At 44.3% G+C, this 25,445-nt stretch overlaps 1 protein-coding gene across 1 annotated transcript in view; it reads right to left on the bottom strand.

Annotated features, from left to right (window-relative positions):
• Window positions 1-2,957: 2,957 nt before the first annotated feature.
• Window positions 2,958-25,445, bottom strand: part of LOC135530262 (ciliary neurotrophic factor receptor subunit alpha-like) — a 61,815-nt gene continuing 39,327 nt past the window's right edge. The window contains exons 3-6 of the mRNA XM_064958611.1: window positions 22,966-23,129; window positions 18,655-18,980; window positions 7,996-8,177; window positions 2,958-3,121 (exon numbers count right to left, since the gene is read on the bottom strand). Of these exons, the coding sequence (XP_064814683.1) occupies window positions 2,958-3,121; window positions 7,996-8,177; window positions 18,655-18,980; window positions 22,966-23,129 (836 nt within the window). The remainder of the gene's footprint in view (window positions 3,122-7,995; window positions 8,178-18,654; window positions 18,981-22,965; window positions 23,130-25,445) is intronic.

Below are 25,445 nucleotides of genomic sequence, written 5' to 3'. Positions count from 1 at the left end.
CATTAACATCTGCCAACCATGTGTATGTGACCATTAACATCTGCCAACCATGTGTATGTGACCAATAACATCTGCCAACCATGTGTATGTGACCAATAACATCTGCCAACCATGTGTATGTGACCATTAACATCTGCCAACCATGTGTATGTGACCAATAACATCTGCCAACCATGTGTATGTGACCATTAACATCTGCCAACCATGTGTATGTGACCAATAACATCTGCCAACCATGTGTATGTGACCATTAACATCTGCCAACCATGTATATGTGACCAATAACATCTGCCAACCATGTGTATGTGACAATTAACATCTGCCAACCATGTGTATGTGACCATTAACATCTGCCAACCATGTGTATGTTACCATTAACATCTGCCAACCATGTGTATGTGACCATTAACATCTGCCAACCATGTGTATGTGACCATTAACATCTGCCAACCATGTGTATGTGACCATTAACATCTGCCAGCCATGTGTATGTGACCATTAACATCTGCCAACCATGTGTATGTGACCATTAACATCTGCCAACCATGTGTATGTGACCATTAACATCTGCCAACCATGTATGTGACCATTAACATCTGCCAACCATGTGTATGTGACCATTAACATCTGCCAACCATGTGTATGTGACCATTAACATCTGCCAACCATGTGTATGTGACCATGTGTATGTGACCATTAACATCTGCCAACCATGTGTATGTGACCATTAACATCTGCCAACCATGTGTATGTGACCATTAACATCTGCCAACCATGTGTATGTGACCATTAACATCTGCCAACCATGTGTATGCCAACCATGTGTATGTGACCATTAACATCTGCCAACCATGTGTATGTGACCATTAACATCTGCCAACCATGTGTATGTGACCATTAACATCTGCCAACCATGTGTATGTGACCATTAACATCTGCCAACCATGTATGTGACCATTAACATCCATTAACATCTGCCAACCATGTGTATGTGACCATTAACATCTGCCAACCATGTGTATGTGACCATTAACATCTGCCAACCATGTGTATGTGACCATTAACATCTGCCAACCATGTGTATGTGACCATTAACATCTGCCAACCATGTGTATGTGACCATTAACATCTGCCAACCATGTGTATGTGACCATTAACATCTGCCAACCATGTGTATGTGACCATTAACATCTGCCAACCATGTGTATGTGACCATTAACATCTGCCAACCATGTGTATGTGACCATTAACATCTGCCAACCATGTGTATGTGACCATTAACATCTGCCAACCATGTGTATGTGACCATTAACATCTGCCAACCATGTGTATGTGACCATTAACATCTGCCAACCATCTGCCAACCATGTTATGTGACCATTAACATCTGCCAACCATGTGTATGTGACCATTAACATCTGCCAACCATGTGTATGTGACCATTAACATCTGCCAACCATGTGTATGTGACCATTAACATCTGCCAACCATGTGTATGTGACCATTAACATCTGCCAACCATGTGTATGTGACCATTAACATCTGCCAACCATGTGTATGTTTACCATTAACATCTGCCAACCATGTGTATGTGACCATTAACATCTGCCACCAACCATGTGTATGTGACCATTAACATCTGCCAACCATGTGTATGTGACCATTAACATCTGCCAACCATGTGTATGTGACCATTAACATCTGCCAACCATGTGTATGTGACCATTAACATCTGCCAACCATGTGTATGTGACCATTAACATCTGCCAACCATGTGTATGTGACCATTAACATCTGCCAACCATGTGTATGTGACCATTAACATCTGCCAACCATGTGTATGTGACCATTAACATCTGCCAACCATGTGTATGTGACCATTAACATCTGCCAACCATGTGTATGTGACCATTAACATCTGCCAACCATTTGTATGTGACCATTAACATCTGCCAACCATGTGTATGTGACCATTAACATCTGCCAACCATGTGTATGTGACCATTAACATCTGCCAACCATGTGTATGTGACCATTAACATCTGCCAACCATGTGTATGTGACCATTAACATCTGCCAACCATGTGTATGTGACCATTAACATCTGCCAACCATGTGTATGTGACCATTAACATCTGCCAACCATGTGTATGTGACCATTAACATCTGCCAACCATGTGTATGTGACCATTAACATCTGCCAACCATGTGTATGTGACCATTAACATCTGCCAACCATGTGTATGTGACCATTAACATCTGCCAACCATGTGTATGTGACCATTAACATCTGTGTATGTGACCAACCATGTGTGATGTGACCATTAACATCTGCCAACCATGTGTTTGTGACCATTAACATCTGCCAACCATGTGTATGTGACCATTAACATCTGCCAACCATGTGTATGTGACCATTAACATCTGCCAACCATGTGTATGTGACCATTAACATCTGCCAACCATGTGTATGTGACCATTAACATCTGCCAACCATGTGTATGTGACCATTAACATCTGCCAACCATGTGTATGTGACCATTAACATCTGCCAACCATGTGTATGTGACCATTAACATCTGCCAACCATGTGTATGTGACAAATACATTTGATTTGATTTAATAGTTTTTTCCCTTATTCCCTTTTTCCCCTCAACAATCTACACACAATACCGCATAATGACATCACACTACCCCATAATGACATCACAATACCGCATAATGACATCACACTACCCCATAATGACATCACAATACCGCATAATACATCACACTACCCCATAATGACATCACAATACCGCATAATGACAAAGCAAAAACAGGTTCATAGTATTATTTTCAAATTCATTAAAAAAAAATAAAACTGACATGACATTTACATAAGTATTCAGACCCTTTACTCAGTACTTTGTTTAAGCACCTTTGGCTGTGATTACAGCCTTGAGTCTTCTTGGGTATTACGCGACAGGCTTGTCACACCTGTATTTGGGGAGTTTCTCCCATTCTTCTCTGCAGAACCTCTCAAGCTCTGTCAGGTTGGATGGGAAGCATTGCTGCACAGCTATTTTAGGTCTCTCCAGAGATGTTACATCGGGTTCCAGTCCGGGCTCTGGCTGGGCCACTAAACAACATTCAGAGACTTGTCCCAAAGCCACTTCTGTGTTGTCTTGGCTGTGTGCGTAGGGTCGTTGTCCTGTTGGAAAGTGAACCTTCACCCCAGTCTGAGGTCCTGAGCGCTTTGGAGCAGGTTTTCATCATGTTTCTCTCTTTACTTTGCTCCGTTCATCTTTCCCTTGATCCTGACTAGTGTCCCAGTCCCTGCCTTTGAAAATAATTCCCACAGAATGATGCAGCCACCATCATACTTCCCTGTAGGGGTGGTGCCAGGATTCATCCCAACGTGATGCCAAAGAGTTCAATCTTGGTTTTATCAGACCAGAGAATCTTGTTTCTCTTGGTCTGAGAGTCCATTAGGTGCCTTTTGGAAAACTCCAAGCAGGCTGTCACATTCCTTTTACTGAAGAGTGGCTTTCGTCTGGCCACTGTAGCCTAAAGGCCTGATTGGTGGAGTGCTGAAGAGATGGTTGTCCTTCTGGAAGGTTGTCCTATCTCCACAGAGGAACTCTGGAGCTCTGTCAGAGTGACAATCGGGTTCTTTGTCACCTTCTTGACCAAGGCCCTTCTCCCTCGATTGTTCAGTTTGTCCGGGCGGCCAGCTTTAGGAAGAGTCTTGGTGGTTCCAAACTTATTCAATTTTAGAATGATGGAGGCCACTGTGTTCTTGGGGACCTTCAATGCTGCAGAAATGTTTTGGTACCCTTCCCTAGATCTTTGCCGCCAAAGGTAAAATAACAGGACACTATAAAGGTAAAGCAACAGGACACTGTACAGGTAGAGGAAAAAGTAACAGGACACTGTGTACAGGTAGAGCAACAGGACACTCTGTACAGGTAGAGGTAGAGCAACAGGACACTCTGTACAGGTAGAGCAACAGGACACTCTGTACAGGTAGAGCAACAGGACACTCTGTACAGGTAAAGCAACAGGACACTCTGTACATGTAGAGGAAAAAGTAACAGGACACTCTGTACAGGTAAATCAACAGGATGCTCTGTACAGGTAATGCAACAGGACAATCTGTACAGGTAAAGCAACAGGACACTGTACAGGTAGAGGAAAAAGTAACAGGACACTCTGTACAGGTAGAGCAACAGGACACTCTGTACAGGTAGAGCAACAGGACACTGTGTACAGGTAGAGCAACAGGACACTCTGTACAGGTAGAGCAACAGGACACTCTGTACAGGTAGAGCAACAGGACACTGTGTACAGGTAGAGCAACAGGACACTTTGTACAGGTAGAGGTAAAGCAACAGGACACTCTGTAAAAAGGTAAAACAACAGGACAGGTAATGCAACAGGACACTCTGTAAAGGTAAAACAACAGGACACTACAGGTAAAGCAACAGGACGCTCTGTACAGGTAATGCAACAGGACAATCTGTACAGGTAGAGGTAAAGCAACAGGACACTCTGTACAGGTAGAGGTAGAGCAACAGGACACTCTGTACAGGTAGAGCAACAGGACACTCTGTACAGGTAGAGCAACAGGACACTGTGTACAGGTAGAGCAACAGGACACTCTGTACAGGTAGAGGTAAAGCAACAGGACACTCTGTAAAGGTAAAACAACAGGACACTACAGGTAAAGCAACAGGACGCTCTGTACAGGTAATGCAACAGGACAATCTGTACAGGTAGAGGTAGAGCAACAGGACACTCTGTACAGGTAGAGCAACAGGACACTCTGTACAGGTAAAGCAACAGGACACTCTGTACAGGTAGAGCAACAGGACGCTCTGTACAGGTAAAGCAACAGGACACTCTGTACAGGTAGAGGTAGAGCAACAGGACACTCTGTACAGGTAGAGGTAGAGCAACAGGACACTCTGTACAGGTAGAGCAACAGGACACTCTGTACAGGTAGAGCAACAGGACACTGTGTACAGGTAGAGCAACAGGACACTCTGTACAGGTAAAGCAACAGGACGCTCTGTACAGGTAATGCAACAGGACAATCTGTACAGGTAGAGGTAAAGCAACAGGACACTCTGTAAAGGTAAAACAACAGGACACTACAGGTAAAGCAACAGGACGCTCTGTACAGGTAATGCAACAGGACAATCTGTACAGGTAGAGGTAAAGCAACAGGACGCTCTGTACAGGTAATGCAACAGGACAATCTGTACAGGTAGAGCAACAGGACGCTCTGTACAGGTAAAGCAACAGGACGCTCTGTACAGGTAGAGAAACAGGACACTCTGTACAGGTAAAGCAACAGGACGCTCTGTACAGGTAATGCAACAGGACAATCTGTACAGGTAGAGGTAAAGCAACAGGACACTCTGTAAAGGTAAAACAACAGGACACTACAGGTAAAGCAACAGGACGCTCTGTACAGGTAATGCAACAGGACAATCTGTACAGGTAGAGGTAGAGCAACAGGACACTCTGTACAGGTAGAGCAACAGGACACTCTGTAAAGGTAAAACAACAGGACACTACAGGTAAAGCAACAGGACGCTCTGTACAGGTAATGCAACAGGACAATCTGTACAGGTAGAGGTAAAGCAACAGGACACTCTGTAAAGGTAAAACAACAGGACACTACAGGTAAAGCAACAGGACGCTCTGTACAGGTCATGCAACAGGACAATCTGTACAGGTAGAGGTAAAGCAACAGGACACTCTGTAAAGGTAAAACAACAGGACACTACAGGTAAAGCAACAGGACGCTCTGTACAGGTAATGCAACAGGACAATCTGTACAGGTAAAGCAACAGGACACTCTGTACAGGTAAAACAACAGGACACTCTGTACAGGTAAAGCAACAGCGACCTGGCCAAGATAAAGCTTAGCAGTGTGAACAGACAACACAGAGTTACACATGGAGTAAACAATTAACAAGTCAATAACACAGTACAATAAAGACGAGTCTATATACATTGTGTGCAAAAGGCATGAGGAGGTAGGCGAATAATTACAATTTTGCAGATTAGCACTGGAGTGATAAATGATCAGATGGTCATGTACAGATAGAGATACTGGTGTGCAAAAGAGCAGAAAAGTAAATAAATAAATAAATAATAAATAAATAGTAAATAAATAATAATAAAGCAACAGGACACTCTATACAGGTAGAGGTAAAGCAACAGGACACTCTATACAGGTAGAGGTAAAGCAACAGGACATCCTGTACAGGTAGAGGTAAAGCAACAGGACACTCTGTACAGGTAGAGGTAAAGCAACAGGACACTCTGTACAGGTAGAGGTAAAGCAACAGGACATCCTGTACAGGTAGAGGTAAAGCAACAGGACATCCTGTACAGGTAGAGGTAAAGCAACAGGACACTCTGTACAGGTAGAGGTAAAGCAACAGGACACTCTGTACAGGTAGAGGTAAAGCAACAGGACACTCTGTACAGGTAGAGGTAAAGCAACAGGACATTGTACAGGTAGAGGTAAAGAAACAGAACACTCTGTACAGGTAGAGGTAAAGCAACAGGACACTCTGTACAGGTAGAGGTAAAGCAACAGGACACTCTGTACAGGTAGAGGTAAAGCAACAGGACATTGTACAGGTAGAGGTAAAGAAACAGAACACTCTGTACAGGTAGAGGTAAAGCAACAGGACACTCTGTACAGGTAGAGGTAAAGCAACAGGACACTCTGTACAGGTAGAGGTAAAGAAACAGAACACTCTGTACAGGTAGAGGTAAAGCAACAGGACACTCTGTACAGGTAGAGGTAAAGCAACAGGACATTGTACAGGTAGAGGTAAAGAAACAGAACACTCTGTACAGGTAGAGGTAAAGCAACAGGACACTCTGTACAGGTAGAGGTAAAGCAACAGGACACTCTGTACAGGTAGAGGTAAAGCAACAGGACACTCTGTACAGGTAGAAGTAAAGCAACAGGACATTGTACAGGTAGAGGTAAAGCAACAGGACACTCTGTACAGGTAGAGGTAAAGCAACAGGACACTCTGTACAGGTAGAGGTAAAGAAACAGAACACTCTGTACAGGTAGAGGTAAAGCAACAGGACACTCTGTACAGGTAGAGGTAAAGCAACAGGACATTGTACAGGTAGAGGTAAAGCAACAGGACACTCTGTACAGGTAGAGGTAAAGCAACAGGACACTCTGTACAGGTAGAAGTAAAGCAACAGGACATTGTACAGGTAGAGGTAAAGCAACAGAACACTCTGTACAGGTAGAAGTAAAGCAACAGGACATTGTACAGGTAGAGGTAAAGCAACAGGACACTGTACAGGTAGAGGTAAAGCAACAGGACACTATGTACAGGTAGAAGTAAAGCAACTGAACACTCTGTACAGGCAGAGCAACAGGACACTCTGTACAGGCAGAGCAACAGGACACTCTGTACAGGTAGAGGTCAAGCAACAGGACACTCTGTACAGGTAGAGGTAAAGCAACCAGACACTCTGTACAGGTAGAGGTAAAGCAACAGGACACTGTACAGGTAGAGTTCAAGCAACAGGACACTCTGTACATGTAGAGATAAAGCAACAGGACACTCTGTACAGGTAGAGGTAAAGGAACAGGACAATCTGTACAGGTAGAGGTAAAGCAACAGGACACTCTGTACAGGTAGAGGTAAAGCAACAGGACACTCTGTACTGGTAGAGGTAAAGCAACAGGACACTCTGTACAGGTAAAGCAACAGGACACTCTGTACAGGTAGAGATAAAGCAACCAGACACTATGTACAGGTAAAGCAACAGGACTGATAAAAAACAGTAACAGCAGTAAATGTGCAGAAATTGCCAATGCAGACAAACTATTTTGCAGTCTTATGGCTTGGGGTTAGATGCTGTTCAGGGTCCTGTTGGTTCCAGACTTGCTGTAGGGTAGCAGAGAGGACAATCTATGACTTGTGTGGTTGGAGTCTTTGACAATTTTTAGGGCCTTACTCTGATACCGCCTGGTGTAGAGGTCCTGGATGGCAGGAAGCTTGGCCCCAGTGATGTACTGGGCCGTACTCACTACCCTCTCTAGCGCCTTGTAATTGGATGCCAAGTTGTTGTCATACCAAGCGGTGATGCTGCCAGTCAAGATGCTCTCAATGGTACAGCTGTAGAACTTTTTTGAAGATCTGAGGGACCATGCATGAGGGGCCAAACCTACTTGTCCAGCCACAATACACCTGTCAAGATATTTCTAAAAGGAAGGATGAACATTTATTACAGGTAGTTATCAGAAAAATGGCCTAAATGTGAATATGACCAATTAAAATCTCCAAGAACGGTCAATTACTTAGTTGTTATAGATAATATATATTGTTGTATAGCTGTTATACATGCAGTTAGGAAGTGAACAGGTACTGAGTACACATTCATATTACTGCTGCCCTGTTAAAAATTTCTTAGTGAAGGATAGGCGTCCCGTCAATGGGACAGTTGTAAATCCTGCAGCGCCTTGTGTTTCGATCACAGATTTTTAGAGAAACAACAAATGTTGGTACATATAAGTGTGTTATATTGGCTGAAAGCTTAAATTCTTGTTAATATAAATTTACTGTCCAATGCATAGTAGCTTTTACTGTGATGCTATTGTTTGAGGAGAGCTCCTAAGAACAAAACTCTTTTTTCACCGCGATAGGTTTGATACCTTCACCTCTGAAGGTGAAATATGTACTTACATTCTGAAATCTTGCTCTTATTCATCATCCCAAGGGTCCCAGAGATAACATGAAGTGTTGTTTTGTTAGATAAAATAATTGTTAATATCCTTAAAAGGTCCATATAGCATACACGATCGATTTTGTATTTCCACTCGTTCAATTTGCAAAGAAAGGAATCTGTGAAAATCTCACCCTTAACATTGTTTCAACCAGTCAAATGACGTCCGTATTTATTCCTCAGAGATCCTAGAATGTAACCAGACTTCCCTATATCATTAGGGGGAGGGGGGAGTATAACTTTGTCAAATCAGCACCAATTGGGGTTAAACAAAGCTAGCTAGATAGCCAATGAGCTGGGCTTTACGGGAGTATCGGGAAATCGCGTATCTGTCGCAAAATGTAGCTGCTAACCTTGTGCAACAACCAGCCTTTTCCTTTTGGACAAAAATGACAAGAATATGAAGTCATGAAAACTGGGTGTTAGCAAATGTTGATCTTATCATATGGCTACTAATACTGGAGAAGCTAAATCAAAGTCCAAGTATACAGATTTGATGATATTCTTGCAGAATGTGTAATGTAATGTGAATGTAAATGTGAATGTAAATGTCTCCTTCACGATTTGTCCAAATGCACCTGGTTGACTTCACACTAAATGTCATGTTGTTTGCTCATATTATCCGTCTGAAACATTGCACATACACTGCTGCCATCTTGTGGATACGATCGGAATTACAACCAGAGTGAAAAAGAAACGGTTGTTTTTTGCTTTGTATTTTCTTTTACCAGATCTATTGTGTTATATTTCCTACATTCCTCTCACATTTCCACAAACGTCAAAGTATTTCCTTTTAAGTGGTACAACAGAGTATGCATATCTTCAAAGTGTGTCCTTTCAAATCTTATCAAGAATATGCATATCCTTGCTTCAGGTCCTGAGCTACAGGCAAAAAAAAAAGGGGGATATACATGTATGGGCCAAATAATGATGATCCACACCCTGTATGGGCCAAATAATGATGATCCACACCCTATATGGGCCAAATAATGATGATCCACACCCTATATGGGCCAAATAATGATGATCCACACCCTATATGGGCCAAATAATGATGATCCACACCCTATATGGGCCAAATAATGATGATCCACACCCTATATGGGCCAAATAATGATGATCCACACCCTATATGGGCCAAATAATGATGATCCACACCCTATATGGGCCAAATAATGATGATCCACACCCTATATGGGCCAAATAATGATGATCCACACCCTATATGGGCCAAATAATGATGATCCACACCCTATATGGGCCAAATAATGATGATCCACACCCTATATGGGCCAAATAATGATGATCCACACCCTATATGGGCCAAATAATGATGATCCACACCCTATATGGGCCAAATAATGATGATCCACACCCTATATGGGCCAAATAATGATGATCCACACCCTATATGGGCCAAATAATGATGATCCACACCCTATATGGGCCAAATAATGATGATCCACACCCTATATGGGCCAAATAATGATGATCCACACCCTATATGGGCCAAATAATGATGATCCACACCCTATATGGGCCAAATAATGATGATCCACACCCTATATGGGCCAAATAATGATGATCCACACCCTATATGGGCCAAATAATGATGATCCACACCCTATATGGGCCAAATAATGATGATCCACACCCTATATGGGCCAAATAATGATGATCCACACCCTATATGGGCCAAATAATGATGATCCACACCCTATATGGGCCAAATAATGATGATCCACACCCTATATGGGCCAAATAATGATGATCCACACCCTATATGGGCCAAATAATGATGATCCACACCCTATATGGGCCAAATAATGATGATCCACACCCTATATGGGCCAAATTGTAACGGCGTTCTTCGTTTGTTGCAAGAGAGTCGGACCGAAATGCAGCGTGTTGGTTACTCATGTTGTTTAATGAAACAAATGACGAATACATGAAAATACTGAGACAAAATACAAAACAACAAAACGGAACGTGAAACCTAAGTACAGCCTGGTGAAACTACACAGAGACAGGAACAATCACCCACGAAATACAAAGTGAAACCCAGGCTACCTAAATACGGTTCCCAATCAGAGACAACGAGAATCACCTGACTCTAATTGAGAACCGCCTCAGGCAGCCAAACCTATGCAACACCCCTACTCAGCCGCAATCCCAATAACTAAAAAACCCCACTACGAAATACAACAACATAAACCCATGTCACACCCTGGCCTGACCAACTAATTAACGAGGCGAGGCGCACTGTAGGCCTGATGCGTGGTGCTGGCACTGGTGGTATTCGGCCGAAGAAACGCACAGGAAGCCTGGTGCGTGAGCTGCTACCGGAGGGCTGGGGTGTGGAGGTGGTACTGGATAGACCGGACCGTGCAGGCGCACTGGAGCTCTTGAGCACCGAGCCTGCCCAACCTTACCCGGTTGAATACTCTCGGTCGCCCTGCCAGTGCGGCGAGGTGGAATAGCCCGCACTGGGCTATGTAGGCGAACCGGAGACACCGAGCGCAAGGCTGGTGCCATGTAAGCCGGCCCAAGGAGACGCACTGGGGACCAGATGCGTAGAGCCGGCTTCATGGAATTTGGTCGACGCTCAATATAGTTCGGCCGATACGCGGAGCTGAAATATACCGCACCGGGCTATGCACCCGCACTGGGGACACCGTGCGCACCACTGCATAACACGGTGCCTGCCCGGTCTCTCTAGCCCCCCCGGTAGGCACAGGGAGTTTGCGCATGTCTCCTACCTGGCGTAGCCATACTCCCTGAAAGCCCCCCCCAAGAAATTTTTGGGGCTGATTCCCGGGCTTCCATCCACGTCGCCGTGCTGCCTCCTCATACCAGCGCCTCTCCGCTTTAGCCGCCTCTAGTTCCTCCTTGGGGCGACGATATTCACCAGGCTGAGCCCAGGGTCCTTTTCCGTCCAGTTCTTCCTCCCATGTCCAATTCTCCAAGTGGTGCAGCCTCTCCCACTGAAGCTGCTTCTGTTGCCTCTCCTGTGGCTCCTGCCTGTTAACACGCTGCTCGGTCCGTGTGTGGTGGGTGATTCTGTAACGGCGTTCTTCGTTTGTTGCAAGAGAGTCGGACCGAAATGCAGCGTGTTGGTCACTCATGTTGTTTAATGAAACAAATGACGAATACATGAAAATACTGAGACAAAATACAAAACGGAACGTGAAACCTAAGTACATCCCATCTGGTGAAACTACACAGAGACAGGAACAATCACCCACGAAATACAAAGTGAAACCCAGGCTACCTAAATACGGTTCCCAATCAGAGACAACGAGAATCACCTGACTCTGATTGAGAACCGCCTCAGGCAGCCAAACCTATGCAACACCCCTACTCAGCCGCAATCCCAATAACTAAAAAACCCCACTACGAAATACAACAACATAAACCCATGTCACACCCTGGCCTGACCAACTAATTAACGAAAACACAAATCAAATCAAATCAAATCAAATTTTATTTGTCACATACACATGGTTAGCAGATGTTAATGCGAGTGTAGCGAAATGCTTGTGCTTCTAGTTCCGACAATGCAGTAATAACCAACAAGTAATCTAACTAACAATTCCTAATCTACTGTCTTATACACAGTGTAAGGGGTTAAAGAATATGTACATAAGGATATATGAGTGAGTGATGGTACAGAGCAGCATAGGCAAGATACAGTAGATGGTATCGAGTACAGTATATACATGTGAGATGAATATGTTAACAAAGTGGCATAGTTACATGTATTACATAAGGATGCAGTCGATGATATAGAGTACAGTATATAGGTATGCATATGAGATGAATAATGTAGGGTAAGTAACATTATATAAGGTAGCATTGTTTAAAGTGGCTAGTGATGTATTTACAACATTTCCCATCAGTTCCCATTATTAAAGTGGCTGGTGTTGAGTCAGTGTCAGTGTGTTGGCAGCAGCCACTCAATGTTAGTGGTGGCTGTTTAACAGTCTGATTGCCTTGAGATAGAAGCTGTTTTTCAGTCTCTCGGTCCCAGCTTTGATGCACCTGTACTGACCTCGCCTTCTGGATGATAGCGGGGTGAACAGGCAGTGGCTCGGGTGGAGATGTCCTTGATGATCTTTATGGCCTTCCTGTAACATCGGGTGGTGTAGGTGTCCTGGAGGGCAGGTAGTTTGCCCCCGATGATGCGTTGTGCAGACCTCACTACCCTCTGGAGAGCCTTACGGTTGAGGGCGGAGCAGTTGCCGTACCAGGCGGTGATACAGCCCGCCAGGATGCTCTCGATTGTGCCTCTGTAGAAGTTTGTGAGTGCTTTTGGTGACAAGCCGAATTTCTTCAGCCTCCTGAGGTTGAAGAGGCGCTGCTGCGCCTTCTTCACGATTTTGTCTGTGTGAGTGGACCAATTCAGTTTGTCTGTGATGTGTATGCCGAGGAACTTAAAACTTGCTACTCTCTCCACTACTGTTCCATCGATGTGGATAGGGGGGTGTTCACTCTGTTGTTTCCTGAAGTCCACAATCATCTCCTTAGTTTTGTTGACGTTGAGTGTGAGGTTATTTTCCTGACACCACACTCCGAGGGCCCTCACCTCCTCCCTGTAGGCCGTCTCGTCGTTGTTGGTAATCAAGCCTACCACTGTTGTGTTGTCCACAAACTTGTTGATTGAGTTGGAGGCGTGCGTGGCCACGCAGTCGTGGGTGAACAGGGAGTACAGGAGAGGGCTCAGAACGCACCCTTGTGGGGCCCCAGTGTTGAGGATCAGCGGGGAGGAGATGTTGTTACCTACCCTCACCACTTGGGGGCGGCCCGTCAGGAAGTCCAGTACCCAGTTGCACAGGGCGGGGTCGAGACCCAGGGTCTCGAGCTTGATGACGAGCTTGGAGGGTACTATGGTGTTGAATGCCGAGCTGTAGTCGATGAACAGCATTCTCACATAGGTATTCCTCTTGTCCAGATGGGTTAGGGCAGTGTGCAGTGTGGTTGAGATTGCATCGTCTGTGGACCTATTTGAGCGGTAAGCAAATTGGAGTGGGTCTAGGGAGTCAGGTAGGGTGGAGGTGATATGGTCCTTGACTAGTCTCTCAAAGCACTTCATGATGACGGAAGTGAGTGCTACGGGGCGGTAGTTGTTTAGCTCAGTTACCTTAGCTTTCTTGGGAACAGGAACGATGGTGGCCCTCTTGAAGCATGTGGGAACAGCAGACTGGTATAGGGATTGATTGAATATGTCCGTAAACACACCAGCCAGCTGGTCTGCGCATGCTCTGAGGGCGCGGCTGGGGATGCCGTCTGGGCCTGCAGCCTTGCGAGGGTTAACACGTTTAAATGTTTTACTCACCTCAGCTGCAGTGAAGGAGAGACCGCATTAATTCCGTTGCAGGCAGTGTCAGTGTCAGTGTCCTCAAAGCGGGCAAAAAAGTTATTTAGTCTGCCTGGGAGCAAGACATCCTGGTCTGTGACTGGGCTGGATTTCTTCCTGTAGTCCGTGATTGACTGTAGACCCTGCCACATGCCTCTTGTGTCTGAGCCGTTGAATTGGGATTCTACTTTGTCTCTGTACTGACGCTTAGCTTGTTTGATAGCCTTACGGAGGGAATAGCTGCATTGTTTGTATTCAGTCATGTTGCCAGACACCTTGCCCTGATTGAAAGCAGTGGTTCGTGCTTTCAGTTTCACACGAATGCTGCCATCAATCCAAGGTTTCTGGTTAGGGAATGTTTTAATCGTTGCTATGGGAACGACATCTTCAACGCACGTTCTAATGAACTCGCACACCGAATCAGCGTATTCGTCAATGCTGTTATTTGACGCAATACGAAACATGTCCCAGTCCACGTGATGGAAGCAGTCTTGGAGTGTGGAGTCAGCTTGGTCGGACCAGCGTTGGACAGAACTCAGCGTGGGAGCTTTTTTTTAGCTTTTGTCTGTAGGCAGGTATCAGCAAAATGGAGTTGTGGTCAGCTTTTCCGAAAGGGGGCGGGGCAGGGCCTTATATGCGTCGCGGAAGTTAGAGTAACAGTGATCCAAGGTTTTCCGCCCCTGGTTGCGCAATCGATATGCTGATAAAATTTAGGGAGTCTTGTTTTCAGATTAGCCTTGTTAAAATCCCCAACAACGATGAATGCAGCCTCCGGATAAATGGTTTCCAGTTTGCAAAGAGTTAAATAAAGTTCGTTCAGAGCCATCGATGTGTCTGCTTGGGGGGATATATACGGCTGTGATTATAATCGAAGAGAATTCTCTTGGTAGGTAATGCGGTCTATATTTGATTGTGAGGAATTCTAAATCAGGTGAACAGAAGGATTTGAGTTCCTGTATGTTTCTTTCATCGCACCATGCCTCGTTAGCCATAAGGCATACACCCCCACCCCTCTTCTTACCAGAAAGGTGTTTGTTTCTGTCGGCGCGATGCGTGGAGAAACCCGTTGGCTGCACCGCATCGGATAGCGTCTCTCCAGTGAGCCATGTTTCCGTGAAGCACAGAATGTTACAGTCTCTGATGTCCCTCTGGAATGCTACCCTTGCTCGGATTTCATCAACCTTGTTGTCAATAGACTGGACATTGGCAAGAAGAATGCTAGGAAGTGGGGCCCGATGTGCCCGTCTCCGTAGTCTAACCAGAAGACCGCTACGTTTCCCTCTTTTTCGGAGTCGTTTTTGGGGTCGCTGCATGTGATCCATTCCGTTGTCCTGTTTGTAAGGCAGAACACAGGATCCGCGTCGCGAAAAACATATTCTTGGTCGTACTGATGGTGAGTTGACACTGATCTTATATACAGTAGTTCTTCTCGGCTGTATGTAATGAAACCTAAGATGACCTGAGGTACTAATGTAAGAAATAACACATAAAAAACAAAAAACTGCATAGTTTCCTAGGAACGCGAAGCGAGGCGGCCATCTCTGTAGGCGCCGGAAGTAAAATACTAAGACCAAGGCGTGACACAAATAATGATGATCCACACCCTATATGGGCCAAATAATGATGATCCACACCCTATATGGACCAAATAATGATGATCCACACCCTATATGGGCCAAACAATGATGATACACACCCTATATGGGCCAAATAATGATGATCCACACCCTATATGTGCCAAATAATGATGATACACACCCTATATGGGCCAAATAATGATGATCCACACCCTATATGGGCCAAATAATGATGATACACACCCTATATGGGCCAAATAATGATGATCCACACCCTATGTGGGCCAAATAATGATCATACACACCTCTTCAAATATAGATATAATAATCTATTGAGCTCACAAGCAACGAATTAATCTACTATGGTGTAGATTATATATAATATCTTTTTAAGTACCTCAATGGACCATAAAGGAAATCACACCACAAACTATCACCCTCTAGCACTTAAAGAGATCACAAAGATCATAGATACATTAGAACTAGTGGATACATGGAGGCTGACACACCCTGACCGAGTGAGATATACATGGAGGATTCTTAATCAAGATTACTTCCTGGTCTTGTTCTTGTTGGCATCAAAAGTGTTAATAGGAGACCGAATGCGATCGGACCACCATCTTATTGGCCTCCATATAAGTCTTACAGAATTTACAAGTTGACAGGGATATTGGACATTTAATCAAAGCATATTGGATTACAATTTCTTCTTAACTATGACAAAATATTTAATCATTTACTTTTTTTCTGCACAACACACAGTACCAGTCAAAAGTTTGGACACCTACTCATTCAAGGGTTTTTCTTTATTTTTGACTATTTTATATATTGTAGAATAATAGTGAAGACATCAAAACTATGAAATAACACACATGGAATCATGTAGTAAACAAAAAATTGCTAAATAAATGAAAATATATTTTAGATTTTAGATTCTTCAGAGTAGCCACCCTTTGCCTTACTGACAGCTTTGCACACTCTTGGCATTCTCTCAACCAGCTTCATGAGGTAGTCACCTGGAATGCATTTCAATTAACAGGTGTGCATTGATAAAAAATCATTTGTGGAATTCCATTCCTGCTTAATGCGTTTGAGCCAAACAGTTGTGTTGTGACAAGGTAGAGGAGGTACACAGAAGATAGCCATGTTTGGAAAAAGACCTAGTCCATATTATGGCAAGAACAACTCAAATAAGCAAAGAGAAACTACAGTCCATCATTACTTTAAGACATGAAGGTCAGTCAATCAGGAACATTTCAAGAACTTTGAAAGTTTCTTTAAGTAAAGTCGCAAAAACCATCAAGTGCTATGATGAATAAGTGACTGCCACATGAAAGGAGGACCCAGAGTTACCTCTGCTGCAGAGGAAAATTCCTTAGTGTTAACTGCACCTCAGATTGCAGCCCAATTGAATGCTTCACAGAGCTCCAGTATCAGACACATCCCAACATCAACTTTTCAGAGGAGACTGCGTGAATCAGGCCTTCATGGTCGGATTGCTGCAAACAAACAACTACTAAAGGACACCAATAATTTTGGTTACTGCATAATTCCAGGTGTATTATTTCATAGTGTTGATGTCTTCACTATTATTCTACAATGTAGAAAATAGTAAAATGAATGAAAAACCTCAGAACGAGTAGGTGGGATGGGCTGAGAGTGGCTGAGGGGAGGGATTAAAGAGATGAGGTCTATGGTGATAGGTGGGATGGGCTGAGAGTGGCTGAGGGGAGGGATTAAAGAGATGAGGTCTATGGTGATAGGTGGGATGGGCTGAGAGTGGCTGAGGGGAGGGATTAAAGAGATGAGGTCTATGGTGATAGGTGGGATGGGCTGAGAGTGGCTGAGGGGGAGGGATTAAAGAGATGAGGTCTATGGTGATAGGTGGGATGGGCTGAGAGTGGCTGAGGGGAGGGATTAAAGAGATGAGGTCTATGGTGATAGGTGGGATGGGCTGAGAGTGGCTGAGGGGGAGGGATGAAAGAGCTGAGGTCTATGGTGATAGGTGGGATGGGCTGAGAGTGGCTGAGGGGGAGGGATTAAAGAGCTGAGGTCTATGGTGATAGGTGGGATGGGCTGAGAGTGGCTGAGGGGGAGGGATTAAAGAGATGAGGTCTATGGTGATAGGTGGGATGGGCTGAGAGAGGCTGAGGGGCAGGATTAAAGAGCTTTGTTTGTTAATTTATTATTGTTATGTGATTTCTTTATGTAAAAGTACCATGTATGTAAAATGTATGAAACAGAAAAGCTGAAAAAATATCAAAATGTGTCCTCCGAAGAGTGTGTGTTGTAATGGCTACATACTGAGGAGCAGTTCCTGCTCAGTGGTGGAGGGGATCTTTTTGGGTCAGGGTTGGGGTACGTACAGAGGAGTGGTTCTTGCTCGGTGGTGGAGGGGATCTGTTTGGGTCAGGGTTTGGGTCAGGGTTGGGGTACGTACAGAGGAGTGGTTCTTGCTCGGTGGTGGAGGGGATCTGTTTGGGTCAGGGTTTTGGTCAGGGTTGGGGTACGTACAGAGGAGTGGTTCCTGCTCGGTGGTGAAGGGGATCTTTTTGGGTCAGGGTTGGGGTACGTACCGAGGAGTGGTTCTTGCTCGGTGGTGGAGGGATCTGTTTGGGTCAGGGTTTGGGTCAGGGTTGGGGTACATACAGAGGAGTGGGTCCTGCTCGGTGGTGAAGGGGATCTGTTTGGGTTAGGGTTTGGGTCAGGGTTGGGGTACGTACCGAGGAGTGGTTCCTGCTCGGTGGTGGAGGGGATCTTTTTGGGTCAGGGTTGGGGTACGTACCGAGGAGTGGTTCCTGCTCGGTGGTGAAGATCTTTTTGGGTCAGGGTTGGGGTATCTGGTTCTTGCTCGGTGGTGGAGGGGATCTTTTTGGGTCAGGGTTGGGGTACGTACCGAGGAGTGGTTCCTGCTCGGTGGTGGAGGGGATCTTTTTGGGTCAGGGTTGGGGTACGTACCGAGGAGTGGTTCCTGCTCGGTGGTGAAGGGGATCTTTTTGGGTCAGGGTTGGGATACGTACCGAGGAGTGGTTCCTGCTCGGTGGTGGAGGTAATCTGTTTGGGTCAGGGTTTGGGTCAGGGTTGGGGTACGTACCGAGGAGTGGTTCCTGCTCGGTGGTGGAGGGGATCTGTTGGGGTTTGTCCATCCAGGGGGTAGCGTGCACCGCGACGCTCCAGTCACTCCAGGTGCCGATCTCCATGTCCTTAGCCGCCACCTGGATGATGTACTCCTTCCCTGCGTACGCATCCGTTATGGTGTGGGCCGTACTGTCTGACAACTCCACCTGAAACACACCAATCAGAGAGAAGCACCATCCGTTATGGTGTGGGCCGTACTGTCTGACAACTCCACCTGAAACACACCAATCAGAGAGAAGTACCATCCGTTATGGTGTGGGCCGTACTGTCTGACAGCTCCACCTGAAACACACCAATCAGAGAGCACCATCCGTTATGGTGTGGGCCGTACTGTCTGACAACTCCACCTGAAACACACCAATCAGAGAGAAGCACCATCCGTTATGGTGTGGGCCGTACTGTCTGACAACTCCACCTGAAACACACCAATCAGAGAGAACCACCATCCGTTATGGTGTGGGCCGTACTGTCTGACAACTCCACCTGAAACACACCAATCAGAGAGAAGCACCATCCGTTATGGTGTGGGCCGTACTGTCTGACAACTCCACCTGAAACACACCAATCAGATAGAAGCACCAGACAGCCAATCAGAAAGAAGAGGTAGAAACACAGGAAGTGTGATATTATTGATTAAAACAAAGTGATGTAATAAATGACACAACAACGAACTAACAATACTGAGGATCACTGCTGATGTGGACCACATGGTCAGCATTAGTAGATGGAGGCACTTCAACCCATTATGGAGAAAACAAATCTCCTTTAGGGAAACACTATTACACTGGGAATAACCAGTTCTACACCTGTCTGTGAGAAGGAAACAACGTGTCGTTTCAACACTCTGCTCCCAGGCTGCTGCTCTCATACCGTCACCACTTCCCCTGACATGACGAATAGCCTGACCACCTGAACCAAAGGTTTTTCATGTATCAAATAGTGGGAACATGTGGGAATGGAGGATTAAAACCAAACAACAACAAACAATCCATATTGAGTGTCACTGAATACTGCAAGGAAAGGGATGTCAGTGTTCCAACCTAGAGAGAAGAAGAAGAAGAGAGAAATGATTGAAGAACTCCAGAGCTGTTACATCGAGGGACAACTCCTTTAAGGGTCCACTGCAGCCGTCTCAACATCAAAAACAACATTTTACATAGTTGTATAGACACTGAGTGGACAAAACATTAGGAACACCTGCTCTTTCCATGACATAGACTGACAAGGTGAATCCAGGCGATCCCTTATTAAATCCACTTCAATCAGTGTAGATGAACGGGAGGAGACAGGTTAAAGAAGAATGTTTAAGCCTTGAGACAATTGAGACATGGATTGTGTATGTGTGCCAGAGGGTGAACGGGCAAGACAAAATATTTAAGTGCCTTTGAACGGGGTATGGTATTAGGTGCCAGGCGCACTGGTTAGATTGTGTCAAGAACTGCAACGCTGCTGGGTTTTACACACTCAACAGTTTCCTGTGTGTCAAGAATGGTTCACCACCTAAAGGACATCCAGCTAACTTGACACAACTGTGGGAAGCATTGTAGTCAACATGGGCCAGCATCCCTGTGGAACGCGTTCGACACCTTGTACAGTCTATGACCTGATGTTCTGAGGGCACAAAGGGGAGTGGAACTCAGTATTAGGATGTAGTGTCCGACCAAACACACAGAACGTTGGTAACATACGATATTCATGTTCAAGACAAATTTCATGGGTTTTATGAGGGTTTGGAGAATATTCCATCGACGTCCCACCGAGTTCATGACTTCGTATATCAATTATACAGTCTACTGTCCAGGAAGAAATGTGAGCCCTGTCCTCTGTAATATAGAAAGTATAATCAATACGTACACTAACATTCTGCAAACACATGAAACCAGTGATGGAGGGAATCTGACCTCTGATCAGGGCATCATGGCAGAACTCAGTACAATTTAGGCAGGATTCATCTATAGGAAATGTTTATGCATTGGTATTGAGAGGAATGGTAATGCATTGGTATTGAGATGATGGTAATGCATTGGTACTGAGAGGATGGTAATGCATTGGTATTGAGATGATGGTAATGCATTGGTACTTAGAGGATGGTAATGCATTGGTATTGAGATGAATGGTAATGCATTGGTATCGAGAGGATGGTAATGCATTGGTATTGAGAGGAATGGTAATGCATTGATATTGAGAGGATGGTAATGTATTGGTATTGAGAGGATGGTAATGCATTGGTATTGAGATGATGGTAATGCATTGGTATTGAGATTATGGTAATGCATTGGTATTGAGAGGATGGTAATGCATTTGTATTGAGATGATGGTAATGCATTGGTATTGAGAGGAATGGTAATGCATTGGTATAGAGAGGAATGGCAATGCATTGGTATTGAGAGGAATGGTAATGCATTGGTATTGAGAGGATGGTAATGCATTGGTATGGAGATGAATGGTAATGCATTGGTATTGAGATGATGGTAATGCATTGGTATTGAGAGGATGGTAATGCATTGGTATTGAGATGAATGGTAATGCATTGGTATTGAGAGGATGGTAATGTATTGGTATTGAGAGGATGGTAATGCATTGGTATTGAGAGGATGGTAATGTATTGGTATTGAGAGGAATGGTAATGCATTGGTATTGAGAGGATGATAATGTATTGTTATTGAGAGGAATGGTAATGCATTGGTATTGAGATGATGGTAATGTATTGTTATCGGAATGGCAATGCATTGGTATTGAGAGGAATGGTAATGCATTGGTATTGAGATGATGGTAATGCATTGGTATTGAGAGGAATGGTAATGCATTGGTATTGAGATGATGGTAATGCATTGGTATTGAGAGGATGGTAATGCATTGGTATTGAGAGGAATGGTAATGCATTGGTACTGAGAGGAATGAATGCATTGGTATTGAGAGGATGGTAATGCATTGTTATTGAGATGATGGTAATGCATTGGTATTTAGAGGATGGTTATGCATTGGTATTGAGAGGATGGTAATGCATTGGTATTGAGAGGATGGTAATGCATTGGTATTTAGAGGATGGTTATGCATTGGTATTGAGAGGATGGTAATGCATTGTTATTGAGAGGACGGTAATGCATTGGTATTGATAGGACAGTAATGCATTGGTATTGAGATGAATGGTAATGCATTGGTATTGAGAGGATGGTTATGCATTGGTATTGAGATGAATGGTAATGCATTGGTATTGAGAGGATGGTAATGCATTGGTATTGAGAGGAATGGTAATGCATTGGTATTGAGAGGATGGTAATCCTTTGGTATTGAGAGGAATGGTAATGCATTGGTATTGAGAGGAATGATCATGCATTGGTACTGAGAGGATGGTAATGCATTGGTATTGAGAGGAATGATCATGCATTGGTACTGAGAGGATGGTAATGTATTGGTATTGAGAGGATGGTAATGCATTGGTATTGATATGATGGTAATGCATTGGTATTGAGATTATGGTAATGCATTGGTATTGAGATGAATGGTAATGCATTGGTATTGAGAGGATGGTAATACATTGGTATTGAGAGGATGGTAATGCATTGGTATTGAGAGGATGGTAATGCATTGGTATTGAGATGAATGGTAATGCATTGGTATTGAGAGGATGGCATTGGTATTGAGATAATGCATTGGTATTGAGATGATGGTAATGCATATGTATTGAGAGGATGGTAATGCAGTGGTATTGAGAGGATGGTAATGCAGTGGTATTGAGAGGATGGTAGTGCATTGGAGACTGCAGACTGTATAAAGGAAAGGTGATCTTTCACATTGTTCATCATTTACATTTACATTTTACATTTAAGTCATTTAGCAGACGCTCTTATCCAGAGCGACTTACAAGTTAATTTTGGTACCTTTATTTAACCAGGCAAGTCAGTTAAGAACACATTCTTATTTTTCAATGATGGCCTGGGAACATGTGCATTGGTTAACTGCCTGTTCAGGGGCAGAACGACAGATTTGTACCTTGTCGGCTCGGGGGTTTGAACTCACAACCTTCCGGTTACTAGTCCAACGCTCTAACCACTAGGCTACCCGCATCATGCAGTGTAGATACTACATTCACCCAGCTACTACAGTAGTGATAGAAAGGCTCTGACTCACGTGTTGCCACTGGTCTCTAATGAGGGGTCTGTATCGTAGGAAGTACTTCAGGGGGAAGATCTCTACATCAGGCCAGGTTGAGGGACTGTTCCAGGTGACCTCCAGACGACGCACGTTGCTGGGGATGGGAGTGGCCACCACCCTTTCAGGGGGGTCTGGTTTCACTACAGGGAGAGAAATGGGTTGGGGTTCACATCACCACAATATAATATATACAGTTGTCAGAAATGTACACACCTTAGCCAAATACATTTTTTTTTACAATTAATGACATTTCATCTTAGTAAACATTCCCTGTCTTAGGTCAGTTCGAATCACCATTTTATTTTAAGAATGTGAAATGTCAAAAAAATAGTAGAGAGAATTATTTATTTTAGCTTTAATTTATTTATTCACACTCCCAGTAGGTCAGAAGTTTAAATACACTCAATTAGCATTTTATAGCATTGCCTATAAATTGTTTAACTTGGGTCAAACATTTTGAGTAGCCTTCCACAAGCTTCCCTCAATAAATTGGGTGAATTTTGGCCCATTCCTCCTGACAGAGCTGATATAACTGAGTCAGGTTTGTAGGCCTCCTTGCTCGCACACGCTTTTTCAGTTCTGCCACAACATTTCTATAGGATTGAGGTCAGGGCTTTGTGATGGTCACTCCAATACTTTGACTTTGTTGTCCTTAAGCCATTTTTTTAAAAGTATGTTTGGGGTCATTGTCCAATTGGAAGACACATTTGCGACCAATCTTTAACTTCCTGACTGATGTCTTGAGATGCTGCTCCAGTATATCCACATAATTTTCCTCATGATGCCATCTATTCCTCATGAAGCCATCTATTTTGTGAAGTGCACCAGTCCCTCCTGCAGCAAAGCACCCCCACCACATGATGCTGCCACCCCCGTGCTTCACAATTGGGATGTGTTCTTCGGCTTGCAAGCCTCTCCCTGTTTCCTCCAAACAAAACGATGGCCAAACAGTTCTATTTTGTTTCATCAGACCAGAGGACATATCTCCAAAAAGTCCGATCTTTGTCCCAATGTGCAGTTGCAAACCGTAGTCTGGCTTTTTTATGGCGGTTTTGGAGCAATTGCTTCTTCCTTGCTGAACGGCCTTTCAGGTTATGTCGATATAGGACTCGTTTTACTGTGGATATAGATACTTTTGTGCCTCTTTCCTCCTGCATCTTCACAAGGTCCTTTACTGTTGTTCTGGGATTGATTTACACTTTTCACACCAAAGTACCTTCATCTCTAGGAGACAGAACGCAGCTCCTTCCTGGGCGGTATGACTCCATTTTATTTTCTGAGGTCTTGGCTGATTTCTTTTGATTTTCCCATGATGTCAAGCAAAGAGGCACTGAGTTTGAAGGTAGGCCTTGAAATACATCCAAGCTGTTTAAATGCACAGTCAACTTAGTGTATGTACACTTCTGACCCACTGGAATTGTGATACAGTGAATTATAAGGGAAATAATCTGTCTGTAAACAATTGTTGGAAAAATGACTTGTGTCATGCACAAAGTAGATATCCTAACCGACTTCCCAAACGAAAGTTTGTTAACAAGAAATTTGTGGAGTGGTTGAAAAATGAGTTTTAATGACTCCAACCTAAGTGTATGTAAACTTCCGACTTCAAATGTATACAGAGAGAGAGACATCAGACCAAACAGTGGCAAACAGAGGACAACAACATGGACCCACTCCAATGTTCCCCAACAGATCCACAGATGATTTCCACTCCACCCTCGTATTAAATCAAAGAACATTTTATTTGTCACGTTCTCCGAGTACAGCAGCTGTACACCTTAAATGTTTGCTTATAACCGACAATGCAGCTTTAAGAACAGTTAAAAACATATCTACGAAATAAACTCAAGGAAAAAAAGTTAAACAATAAAATAACAATAGCGAGGCTGTGAACAGACGGTACGGAGTCAATGGGAAGCGGAGGGGCACGAGAGCTTCAAGTAGTGCTAAGGAATTAACATGGTCCTCCCTGAGGCTCCAGGCTGTAAACAGACGGTACGGAGTCAATGGGAAGCGGAGGGGCACGAGAGCTTCAAGTAGCGCTAAGGAATTAACATGGTCCTCCCTGAGGCTCCAGACTGTAAACAGACGGTACGGAGTCAATGGGAAGCGGAGGGGCACGAGAGCTTCAAGTAGCGCTAAGGAATTAACATGGTCCTCCCTGAGGCTCCAGACTGTAAACAGACGGTACGGAGTCAATGGGAAGCGGAGGGGCACGAGCTTCTATTAGCGCTAAGGAATTAACATGGTCCTCCCTGAGGCTCCAGACTGTAAACAGACGGTACGGAGTCAATGGGAAGCGGAGGGGCACGAGAGCTTCTATTAGCGCTAAGGAATTAACATGGTCCTCCCTGAGGCTCCAGGCTGTAAACAGACTGTACGGAGTCAATGGGAAGCGGAGGGCACGAGAGCTTCTATTAGCGCTAAGGAATTAACATGGTCCTCCCTGAGGCTCC

This window comes from Oncorhynchus masou, unplaced genomic scaffold (assembly GCF_036934945.1).
Source record: "Oncorhynchus masou masou isolate Uvic2021 unplaced genomic scaffold, UVic_Omas_1.1 unplaced_scaffold_1306, whole genome shotgun sequence".
NCBI lineage: Eukaryota > Metazoa > Chordata > Actinopteri > Salmoniformes > Salmonidae > Oncorhynchus > Oncorhynchus masou.
This window is presented reverse-complemented; position numbering and strand designations above follow the sequence as displayed.